General features: G+C 36.6%; 1 protein-coding gene across 1 annotated transcript in view; it reads right to left on the reverse strand.

The window, feature by feature from the left end:
- Positions 1-1,066: 1,066 nt before the first annotated feature.
- The window catches only part of LOC126355174 (myosin-I heavy chain), a 427,094-nt gene continuing 414,654 nt past the window's right edge, over positions 1,067-13,506 (reverse strand). The window contains exon 18 of the mRNA XM_050005385.1: positions 1,067-1,895. Coding sequence (XP_049861342.1) covers positions 1,738-1,895 — 158 coding nt within the window. The 3' untranslated portion in view covers positions 1,067-1,737. The remainder of the gene's footprint in view (positions 1,896-13,506) is intronic.

The raw sequence follows: 13,506 nt of genomic DNA on the forward strand, positions 1-13,506 counted from the left end.
ATTGGTGTTCTTTCAGTGACTGGGGGGGAGGGGCGTCTCCTCCTCCCTTGGCGTTTTACCTGCTCCGTAAATTTTCGTCTCGCCTGTTTTTGGAATGGGGGACTGATGACCTTAGCTGTTTAGTCCCCCTTAAACATCCCAACAACCACCACCACCTTAAATAACCATAACAATCTCACTCACACGGATACTAATGCATACACTGTAGATCAGAGCTGTATGACGATAAGAGTTAAAAATACACAATCATAATGCTTAATAACTAACTGAGTGATTGTTGATGTCTGTCATTTTTACAGATGAATTACCAGTTAAGTATTATATTATGATTGTATGATTGTAATTGAACACCTGTACAGCTTCATATAAGTACTAAGTTAATACTTCTTAGTTGTCTTGAAATACAGTGCTGGGTTATTAACTATTTGTTACTTACATTGAGTTTTCTTGAGGACACCTCTTTCCCTGGCAGGTGTCACCAGTAGACACTTATCTCCCTTTCTAATAACAGTACTCTTCTTTGTTGCATGTTATGGTACACTCTGTTATTGAATTTCAGTAGCAATTGAATTATTCTTTGCTTTGCATCCTGACACTCCTTTACCAGCTTTTCTCATTAGCTCCAAAAGATACCCACTATCACTAATAAAAATTAATAAGTTTGTAATTGTCATTATAACACATTCATTGGGTAGGGAGAGAGGAGCGAGCAAGGCTGATATAATAAAGTCTTCAAGAAAACAGTTAAAGCTCTTTGTAAATTGTGTCCCTTAAATTTCTTCCAAGTACAATTAGTAATCGAAATAATGATAACAATTTTGTGTTCTCACTGTGTATAGAATGTTTTTATTACTGGATTTCTTAGTTTATTTGTAAATAATTTTATTCTGTCTTAGGCAGAACTTATACAAATACACATGTTATCAGAACATGTATGTCCATATCTACAAAAATGAAGAGACATTCAAATTTCTGACTTCTGACGATAAGAACAGATGATTATTTACAATGTTAAAATGTTTTCATGATACATGTGGAGAATACTTTTGGCAGAGTACAGGTGTGGTAACTGATTATTCACAGCTTTATTCTGTTTTGATACACTTTCTTTATCAATACTGAAATTATTAACTTTACAAAACATTCAGCATTCTGTTTTTGGTGTGTACAACAGCATTACAAAAACTCTTTTGGCATATTTCATTTAACATTACAAGTTAATTCCAGTGCAATATTATAATGTACTTATCTTTTGATGCAAGGTTTAATTACATATCCAATGAAGTAAAATACAATATTAGTTTTTCGGTATGCTTATTATTTACATTATGTACAATCGGCTCTTAAATCAGACTCGAGATTATATTTTGGGTATCAGTTTATCATTGGCACATAGAGAGTTCTGTTTTGTACAAACACTGGAATGAGCACCATTCAGCATAACTTTTGCAGTACATTGTGTAATGTGAAACACTTAGTTTTTTAGTTCATCCAAGAGAGAGAGTAACTAATCTACTCTTCACATTTGACAAAAATCAAGGTAGTTCTCATGTCAGTTTATAACACTGACACCTACAATTACTTAATGTGTTTCCTTCCTTGGGTGCACATCACACACTCTAATACATAGCTTTAAAGTCAGTAATGTACAATTTTTATACACAAAACTATAATTTGCTCTTTTTGCATTGAAGTTTACAATAAAAAGGCACTTCACAATTTACACATAAGGCACATTCATATGTTAACACCCACTGATTTGAGTTCAAGGAACTGGAAGGGCACATGGAGGCTCATGTTATTGTGTTCTACTATGAGATGCCCACGACGTGGAGATGCACCAACCACCAGTACTGTGTCTCCTTTCAGTAGAACCACTTCCCCACTTGCATCCTCTGTTAAAATATGGGAACAAAAATTATTATCAGCTAAGAGAATTATCAAATTGGTTTCTAATGAAATTATATTGCGTAGAATATGTCCTGGACTTTTCAGTATCATGTTAAAAACAAACATATATGGTGCAAATATTTTTCACATTTGTGGGTAGGTCAGCAACAGTGAAGGAATATGTGAACTGGAAAGAAATATGTTTCACCCTTTTACTTCAGCTCGCTCTTTCATCGTATTCCGTAGACCCAGATGTGAAGGTAAACCTTCAGGAATGAAAAAGCTTCAAGTATACACATCACTTGGCATGAGGGCCAACCACAGATATGATGATACATTTCAACTGATAAAACCAGCTTGCAGCTGTTGTGATTTTCTCTGTTGAAATAAATTATAGAATACATTAAGGCAGAGAGGAATAAATTAAGGCAGAGAATCTGCTAAGGTGATATTATTCGGCACTGTAAAATTCTGCAGATGAACATTCTCTTTACATACATAAGTGCTCCTCCCCCAACCCATTCCAAAAGAAGATGCTTCTTATCCACTAGTGTGAACATCACATCTGTGTCAGTGTAACCTGTATTACTTGTTTGACAACAAACTCAAACACCCATTATTTTTCTGGTAGGTAATGTGTCTTTTACTTCTGGAAATGGTTCATTTATATGAAATAAATTAAGTTGCACAATGGTCTGGATTCCTTTTAAACTGTAGACTACTGTGTAACTTGATGGATGCATTCTCTGGTTACAGGAAGACATGGGCATACCACCTACAGCATGACTGCACAGTAAATCCATGAGGTGTGTGTGTCTCCACAACTGAGTGGTTAGTGTGTGTGGCTGCTATGTAGAAGACCCAGTTTGAATACCCATTCTGTCGAATTTTTCCTTGGTGAGAGGGCTGAAATGGGTTACACTTGGCCTTGTGATGCCAGTTGAGGAGTTTCTTAAGTGAGAAGTGTTGGCTCCAAGGTCCTGGAAGCTGACAACTTCTGGAAAAGTAGTGTGCTGACCACAAGCCCTTACATTCCATTGGCAGAGGATGGCATGGTGGCAGATCAACAGCAAATGCTCCAGTGGCTACTAACCATGTACAGTACAAATAAGGGCTTTTCTTTAGTCAAGAATACTAACTTCTAACTCAGATGATGATAGAAAAAAAGTAGAGTAGGAAAACAATGGCAGATACAATAGGATTAAAAATGTAAACTGGTAGTAGCATGAAAATCTGTATTGAAAAAGGCAGTAATGACATATTTTTTTCTTAGTAAAAAGTGACGTGGATGAAGTATATGATAATAAAAGCAAAACTATATATCCAAAAAGAGCCATTTGGAGATAATTGCAGATAAGTGGTTAAAAACCATATTTCAGTATGAAATATTGTCCCAGTCAGTACAAATGAATTTGAAATTTAAACTTTTTGACTAAATTCCCTTATAACTGGGCTTTAGGGTGATAGTTGAGGAACGTGGTGGATACATGATGGGATGCCAGCACATTTTGCTGATGTTGTAAGGTGACACCTAACATGCCAATATGGTCCAAGCCTCAGTTTTCTGTAATTTTCTGCTTGGGGTCATCTCATAAGTGGTACATCATCCTTGCTGATATGGTTGTAGAACTGGAGCAACAAACTGTTCTGTCTTGTCAAGATCTACAAGATGATCAGGGGTATTTGAAAGAATTTGATATTGCAGTGCCTGTGTTATTCTGAATCACGATGTAAAGTTCCTTCAGACATTTACATACGGGAATGTACGTAATGGATGTATGAATACAGGCTGTAGACACGTGGTTGATGACATGTGGAAGTTTAGGTCTGGCCGTGAGTTGTGCTCGGATGCCCAAATGGTAAGCGACAGCTCACAGTAAGTGGGAAATCCGGGTTCAAGTCCTCGTCGAGCACAAATTTTCGTTGTTGTCATTCCATTATACAGCCGATGGTTGTCCATATTCACAACTGCAAATACATATCATGCATTTGAAAGAATTTGTAACCCATCATAGAGACGAGTCCAGTATTGCATCAAAATGCACATCTCCTTTCACATGTATGATTGTACAGTAAACTGTAACATGCCGAAGTGGTATTGTATTTTTTTTTTTTAATTATCAGCCCATATAAGTGATGCCTTAATAGAAAATTTACATTTCAAGTACTGTATTTCACAGACTATAAGATTGTCACACCTCTTATTACCCACATTTCACCCATTTATTTGATATCTCTGTGGCCGATATCAGAACCATTATGCACAGCATTGAAATCATGTCGTTTTTTGTGTGTGGCCAAGGAAAACATTTCCGACTTACAAAAAACATCAAGGTGTGGCATAAAGGACATCAGTGAAAACACCCCTTACCTAGGTGTGTTGATTTCCACTCATTTCAGTCAAAAGCGACAGTTTGCAGTGCTATGAGCCACAGGTTGACATTCTTGACAAAATTTGACACTGCTGAAACCCTCTGAATGATTCAACCCTTGTCTAAAGAGGTAGTGGGCCTGCAACCTCATTGAATGTGGTCGCACTCTTTTGGAGTGTAGTGTGAACACAAATTTTACTCTGGTATTGAGGGTAGAACTACTAGGGACCATTGAAAACCATTTGGCAGAATTTGAACGTGATCCAAAGCAGCAAAGGGAGTGTATGGTTTTTTGAGCCCCCCTGTTTTGTGTCCTCCTGTGGTGTGATCATAGGGGTGTGTGACGTAGTCATGTGACATGTGTGAATAACCCCCCTCCACAGTTCAGCAGCAACATGCTCGTTGCGATGGTTTGATCACATCTGTTGAGCACTTTGAAAATGTACCTGTACAGAGACGGCCAGTCACTGAGTACCGTATTTTACAGGCAATAAGATGCACCTTTTTCTTCAAAAAATCATCTGCGAAATTCAGGTGTGTCTTATACTTGAAATTAATATAAAAACGCCCAGTGTTTGATTTAAAATTCCACTAGTCTTAAAAATGACCATATATTCGATGCCATGGGAAACCTATCTCATATGGCAACACTGGATTCAATTGACAGCAGCAGTGAACCTGTGATGAACGTGAGTTGCAGGGATTCATGCTAACACTATCTCCCACCCGCCCCTACATCACAAACACAGAACACTGTGTAGCCTATGATGCATCATTGCAGTCTACAGTGCCAGCGAACTTGAATTGAAAGTGATTTGTGTTGCTGGTGACAGTACAACATTTATGTTGGTAGCTAGTTTTGTAATGGAAAAAAATAAAATGTAGCTATATGATGTGGGCTATACCAAGTTTACTGAATATGAAATAAGCGTTTTTTTGTGAAAATGAAACATTAATTTTGAATTGAAAAGTAGAAACATTTTATTCAAAGTACTGACCATTGCTTTCTATACATTTTGACCACCTTTCTGGCAATTTGTGGACACCATGCCAATAGAAATGTTCTTCTTTTGAAGCAAACCAATGACACCCAATTTTCGGCTTCTTCGTAGGAATCGAAGTGTTCCTCAGCCAATGCGTGTCCCATTGATGAAAACAAATGATAGTTGGAAGGGGCCAAGTCTGGTGAATACTGCGGGTTGGGTAGCAGCTCCCAGCCAAGTGTTTTGATTGTATTCTGAACCAGTTTCGTTTTTGTGTACAGGTGCATTGTCGCGTAAAAAAATAACTTTGCCATGTCTTCTGGCCCATTCTGGTCTTTTTTTGATAAATGCATAGTTGATCATTTGTTGTCTGTAGTGATTAGTATTCACAGTTTCACCTGGTTTTAGAAGCTCATGATACACCACACCTTTCTGATCCACCAAACACAGAGCATTGTCTTCTTGCCGAATCGAATAGATCTGGTTTTGCAGTCGATGGTGATGGTTGTCCCGGATTAACCCATGATTTTTTCCATTCAGGATTCTTAAAGTAAATCCATTTTTCATCGCCAGTAACAATTCGATGCAAAACTGATTATTGTCTTTGAAGCAAAATTTGACAAATGGTTATTCGGTTTTGCATCTGTCTTTCATTCAATTCATGTGGCCCCCATTTTCTACACTTTTGGATCTTTCCCATAGCTTTCAAACGATCAGAAATTGTTTGTTTTGCAACGTTTAGCATTGCTGCCATTTGTTTCTGACTCAAAGTATCATCTTCATCCAGTATTGCTTGCAATTCGGCATTTTCGAACTTTTTTGGTGGTCTTCCACTTTCTTCATTTTTTACATCAAAATCACTATTTCTGAACCTTTGAAACCATCTTTTGCATGTTGCTTCTGATAGAGCATGATCACCATGTGCCTCGACAAGCATTTGATGCGACTCTGCAGCACTTTTTTCAAATGAAAACAAAAAAATTAATGGTTTCCACAAATCATCACTTTCTGGTGCAAAATTCAACATTGTTAACACTATGAAAACATATGATGTTGTTTGTTCCATGTCTTGATGTACACTAAATATCTTTGACAGATGTCATACCAACCAAACAAAAAAAATTAAGTATCATTCACAACAAATGTTCCCTATTGACACATTTGTATCTTAACGCTCATTTCATACCGGTACACCTGGTAAATTGAAAGTAGTAGCAAACAGAGCAGCTGAGTGACATTTTGGCCCACCACCAACAGAAAAAACCCTTAGCAGTTGGTGGCCCAGTAAAGAAGAATTTTTTAAAAAATGAGGAAAGCTAAATGTGCAGATAGAGGACTGAATGCAAAATGGCAAAAACTAGCAAATGATATATTGGAAAGGACTGAAGGACACAATCAAAATGGCATTGGAATTGATACCAAAAATTATTCAAATGCACTCTCGTAAGCTAGTGCTACTGTGGAACTTGATAGGCTTGAAGGATTGGATGGAGTTGGTAGGTGATATAGGTTTATGAAGTGTCATGGACTTAGCATGTGAACCAAAACCAAAAATGTATTAGAAAATGCCACAATAGTATGAAGAGAAAATATTATCTTTCCATTGCTTTATTATTCAACATCGAAAGAAAACCATTGTGGGACTAAGTCAAATAGCAAATATGAATGAAACTCAAATCCTCTGACATTTAATCTGCGGAGTACAAGAACTGTAGCCATGAAAGGTGCTGCAACTGTAACTATAAAAACAAGGGAACATGAAAAAATTCATTACACTGTCATCCTTTCATGTTGTGCTGACAGTATTATATGTAATCCATTGATTATTTTCAAGTGCAAAACAATGCCAAAACCTAAAATACTGCCAGGTGGTGGTGTTCATGTACATGACAAGGGTTGGATGGATGGTAAGAACTTATGGATTAAGAAAGTGTGGGAGAAGAGGAAAGGTGCTGTACTGGAGAAGAGTTCTATTCTTATGCTAGATCAGTTCCATGAAACACAGTAAAACAAATAATTCTAGTTTATATTTAGGAAATGCAATTCTACTTTTATATTCCCTTATGTCTGTATCATATATGTATTTGTTGACAATATACATACAGCCTATATTGTCTATGGATGTCTGTATCATATATATGTATTTGTTGACAATATACATACAGCCTATATTGTCTATGGATGGGTAGAAAAAAAATTCTGTTTAGAAGTGGGTCATAAGTAATGCTCTCAGTGGCAGTGAAGACCACCTTATATGAAGAGGGCAACTATGATGACAAAGAGGGAGAGGAAAAAGAAGAAGAAAGTTCAGGTGACGATTTTTGGGGTTTTAAAGGTCAGTAAGGTTTTATAAACTAAGATTTTTTAGTCTGGCTTTGAAATCTAATAATAAAAATGATAAAAATATTATTTTAAAAAAAAACTGCTTGAAAATCAAAGTGTGTCTTACAGTCCGTAGCATCTTATAATCTGTAAAATATGGTATATTTGTACTAACTAGGACAATATTTCATATTGCAGTTAGTGCTACCTCGTAACCAAACATTTGCAGTTGTCTTTCAAGCTGCTCATTTGTTAAACCGTACTTAATGGAATATTTTTGCTTCTATTGTTGTATAATTTCATCAGTGAAAGTTTTTGGTATTACTTATGATACACCCAGGTCGCACAAATGGTTTAACCTGAAGCTGAAATAAGTAATAATAAAATTTTATTTACAAGCAGTGATTGTTTTCATGTAGGACATTATGCCTAGTCTCTTTAAATATGTAAACATTGAATATAAATTTAAGTGTTAGGAAATCTTTTTTAAAGTACTTATTTGTGTGTAAAATTATAGGATGTGAAATGGGGGTTATAAATAGTAAAGATGTGACGAAGGGGTATTGAATTGGACTGGAGAGAAAAAGAGCTGTATAGCATAATTTGACTAAAATAAGTACAAGTTGATAGGGCACATGAAGTATCAACGGAAAGTTAATTCAGTAGTAGAAAGAAGGGGTAAAATTGTACAGGGAGATCAAGGCTTAATTACACAACCAGGTTCAAATGTATGTAGCATCCAGTAGTTGTGCAGATATGAAATTATATGCAGAAGATGGACTTGTGTGAACAAGTGCAAACTGATGTTTACAAAAAAATTATGGTATTTTTCAAAGATTCACAATTGAGGACCTTTAAAACAATTTACAGAAAATTTGACAGATAAGGTATGCTTATAATTCATTTCTCCTTTTATGGAAATATCCAGTTTCTACCTTATACCTGCAGCACAATTTATGCTCATGTAATAAAATATTTTTCTCTTATCATGCCAGACTATGTTAGTGGGGTGTTTGCAATGAAGTGAGTAAACACACACACACACACACACACACACACACACACACACACACACACACACACACATATCCAGGCACTGTTGACTGACTAGGGTGAACAGTTGTATGGATGACATGGTGTGGTTAACACGAGAGGGATATTCAGGGAAAAAAGGGGATTGTTGGTATATAATCAGAGATGGGTTTTTTAGTCTAGTCAGAGCGAGTGGTGGATTACAAATGGGAATGAAGAGTAAAAAGGGGGTTGGAGTGAGGGGAACAGGGTAGACTTTTTTGGGGGGGGGGGGGTGGGGGGGGGGGGGTAGCACAAATAGTGAGATAACAGTGTGGATGAGGGTCCATAGATCAACAAGACTAACTAAAGTGAGGGTAAGATGAGGAATAGTAAAGCAGTGAGAGAAGCGCTGCAGTTGAACAGTTTCTTTTACAGTTCAGAAAATCTCGGGGTCTACTCAGTCTGTTGATTGCCCTGTGATATAGCAACTTCCATTGGTGCTAACTTAATGGAAAATGTATCTTTGTGCTGTAATATATTCACAAAATTGCATTTGGTTTTGGCACTGTACATTAAACTGTTTAGGAAAGGAGGAATAACTGTGAAAAACAGCCTGCAGTACCATATAGAGTGGAAGTAATGGGCAAAGGCCAGCAACTGCCAAACAAAACATCACAATAACAGTTCAGTCTAATTTTCAAGCTACCATTTGTTTTTGCAGTCTATCAACATCAGTTGCTTCTGTTTCTGTGACGAGTGTTGCTGCTGTAATTTATCCTCATGACTGTGATTGTAGTCAGTTTAATATTACTTAAAGAATTTATTGAGCATTTAATTCCTACTTTTTTCATTGTTACCATATTGTTTTGGAGCTATTAAAAGCTGGTAATGTTTTTTTATTATTATTCTAAAATATGAGCAGGAATCAAAATACTCATTTGAAACTAACGTGGCGAATTTTTGTAGTAAGTAATAGTCAAACAAAATACTATTTCGCCATGTTGCTGGTCTCAGAGTCAGTAATCAGATAACATTTCTGACTTTGACTATTAGCTTCAGTTAAAAATCACCACAGTTGTTTATATACCTATACACAATGATTGAGAACTTGTGTTCCACATTTGCTTTAATACAGCAGGAGTTTTTAGGGTGATAAGTTTTAGTGCTGTTTCCTTTTGTTTTCCATAAAACTGTCTAATTTTCAGCAGTTTTATAGCTTGTTGTTGTGGATAGTTTTTGTATCTTGCATATTGCTTGCACTTGCTTCCCATGAGGAAATTGCCATATGACCATTCCAGCAGTGGTTGACACTGTATTAAGCTCTACAGTGATACAGGAAATGTCAATCTCTTTGAATGCTTGTATTGTTTGCCCAACCTTAAGCAAAAAATATCTGCATTTGGATGAGGTGGGCAGTGCCAGAAGTATGTATATGACAGGGAAGAACAATTTAGGCCAGTGGACCTGGGGGCCTGGAAAAAAATTGTTGAAGGATGAGTTACCATTCAAACATTTCATAGAATCTGATACTGGAGGACAACAGGAGACTCAACATTCTTCCTTCCTTCCTTCATCCATTCTTTCATTCATTCATTACATCAAGAATGTTCTATAGATCCCATCAAGAAAGAGAACCTTCAGGGATGTGGAACAAGTCATGGTATTCTTTAACAAAAGACAAGGAAATCATAGAAATTTAATCCATATCCCGTATTGACAATAATTATCAGTACACTGAGTAAAGATGTCCATGCTTATGCCAGCCAAATTTAATCAAGTAAACAAGAAAGAAACTGGCTGATTTGATAACAGCTGATGTGTATCCGCTATCAGTACCTAAATATTTACTTGACTGCAAAGGTCTATTTCAAGGAAAATATGTACCTACATGTGTAAATACTGAGTTCTATTTTCATTACATTACTACCCATCTTGCAGCCTTGCAACAAACACTGTTGCTTGGCATGTAGATAACAGGACTTTTCAATCCCCGATATTCAGGTAATTAATAGCAAGAGTGGTTTATATGGAATGTTTTTAATTTTCTTTTGAATTGGTAGGGACTAACAATTTCTTGCTTCATTCTAGATGAGAGCTTCAGGATCTTCCTGCCAGGGCACATGACTCCATTCTGAACTGTAGACAAGGTGAAAATTATTTTTTTGTCTTGTGTTGCATCCATGTAAATCACACTTTGGCTGAAACTAACATTCATTATCAACCATAAAACTGTTTTGTAATCAGCAGCATGATCTGCGACTGGTTGTCTGAAATACCCTGTGGCGGAGATCGTCCACTGGAGTTAAAAGGTGACATGGCAGATTTTACAGGTGACACTACTCCTGATGAGGTGGAGTATATTGATTTCAGAAGTGGAATAGAATGTAAGCTATGTGGATGCATAGAACACGTCTTGTGCCTAGGTCACAAGACCTGACATAATCCCTTAAACATTGACCACATATTTCCTGTGCCCACTGCTCCCTTTACTCTTTATACTCCAGCTACACACACTAACCAGCACTCCTTTTCATTACCCTTTGTTGCCCCTGTCTGAAACATTTTGGCTGAATTCCCCACCAGAGTTTTGACTACTACTTATCACATGCTGAAATGAAGAATATCTTTTCTGCCACTCCCAAAATAGTATTCAACTGCCCACCTAACATATGACATACCATGGTCCATCATTATGCTGCTCTTACTTCCAACATATTGACACATACATTGTACAAAATGTGAAAAATGTGTTTGCATTACCTTTCCCATGCATCCACCCATCACATTATAAGAAAGCTTGTGTGTGACAAAGAGGTTTTCCCTTTTCTTTTTTTAAAATTTTGGTACATGTTGCAAATTACCTTAGTTATCTTGATCATATTAAGTAGTTGGTGCATTCTACGTGCCATACAAATGAGCAAACTGAAAAACTGAACTATTGTAAAACTCTCTGTTTTTAGGCAAGGTTGTTGAAGATTGTGCTTCTTCATTTTCAACAAATAAGAAATCAATGGCAGTATTTAAATGTGATGTATTTCTTGACAACCTTTTACTTCCACATATTCCCATGAGTAAAGAAATTTTAACTGGAAAATTTTTGAGTCCAATGAAGATACAGATTCTGCTGACCTCTCAGAATTATGCTTCAGGGACGAAACCTTTTCACAGGAAAAGCTGGACAAAGTGCATTGATTTAAAAAGAGTCTCATTGATTTAAAAAGAGTGTGTCAGAAAAAAGTGCACTCTTGGCATAAAAAGTGTAATCATTACCAGCTAGAGTTCTTTTCGGTTTTACATTCCAGTCCAATAATTGGTGTATCCTATCCTTTTCTGCTGGAGTGATAGCAACTAATGTGCAGTGTTTGATGTGGATGTGAGCACTTCACACCTGTTCACTGTGTGATGACCATTATCAAGATATTAAGCCAGGTGTGAGTTTGACAACCTGGTGGTAGAGAATACTGCTGAACAAAATATGGTAGATTTTAAATGGAGCTTCACTTTCTATGCTAGCTAGATACTCTCCCTCTGTTCAGGTGGTATCTGTCCCTCCAACATCCTTCAGTCTACCATCCTCCTGACCTCAGTTCCTGCTTTCCTTATCCTACATTTACTCACATTACATGTGTGTTACTGTACAATTAAGACCATTTGGTCTATAGTGCACATACAATGTGGATGTGTGTTTATATTCTGTGTAGGATAAAGCAATTTTGTAAGCAGAGATTCTATCTCTACCTTATTCTGTTTCTTGTCTGTGTGCTTATCTACTACTGAACACTTCCCACACATGTTGAGTGGTTATCTTACTCATTCCAATGCTTAACATAGTTTAATCTGTAACATAAATATGACACAGGAAGTTTCTATATGTATGTAACAGAAAGAAAATGTGAAATGGTACACAAATTGTTCTCACTGTAGCCATGCATCATCAGGATATAGCCAACAAATCTTTACAATACTTAAATTTTTAAGTGGGTGAACATTTTGCCTTTCTGGGCTTTGATCATCGATATTTGAATAATTGAGATGTATCCATCTGATTAACATCTTGTATTGGGGTTCACCATCATGTAAAATTTTTTAAAGGATATCATCATCACTTTTGACTGTAAAAATATTTTTTACATAAATAATTTTACAGTTAGAAGCAACCATGGTGTTGTAAGGATCCTATATCCTCCCACATTTGAGTATTTGTTATATTTTTGAAATTTTGTAAGGTTATTGCTTAGTGTTATTGGAGAGTGAGTGTTGTGTTGGTGCAGCTACCATTGGATTAGGCATGTCCTGTATTATAAGTGTAAATTTTCTCCATCTTTCCTGCTCTCACTATTTGTTACATTTACTTGTGATGGTAAAATATTCTTACTACATGACTCATATTCTATGACCAGTGAATAATGTGACAGTTGCCAAGACTGCAGAAGAAGAACAGACGCTTCAATGCCTGAATGGAAAGTTCATAATTTTGAGAAAAAAATGGGTCAGGAGGGAGATTTGAACACAGATCTTCCACTTCGCCCCCAATATTGTGACCACACAGCGATGATGCCATGATTATTGCAATTTGCTCGATGTTGCCCATCTTGAGCTTGGACCATTCACTGTTTGTATTTTGCTTGTTTCTTCACAGTTTAGTATGCCTTCTTCCTATTTTCAACCTTAATCTGTGTTCAGTTTTTGGCAGGTGTATTTTACCACTAAGTCTGAGTGGGGTATGATGGCAAGTTTCCCTTGTTAGGTGTTCCTAAAGCAGAGCCAAAAAAGCCATGTGTGACTAAGAGTTCATGAGCTTATTATGGATGGAAGAAGAAAATCTAAAAATCTTAAAAATGAGATAGGATGGAAGCAGTATTGGTTGTTAAGGAATGGAATTAATAGGAACAATGTGATGGCTGGCATATGAGAAGAGCACAGAA

Source organism: Schistocerca gregaria, chromosome 3 (assembly GCF_023897955.1).
Source record: "Schistocerca gregaria isolate iqSchGreg1 chromosome 3, iqSchGreg1.2, whole genome shotgun sequence".
Taxonomy (NCBI): domain Eukaryota; kingdom Metazoa; phylum Arthropoda; class Insecta; order Orthoptera; family Acrididae; genus Schistocerca; species Schistocerca gregaria.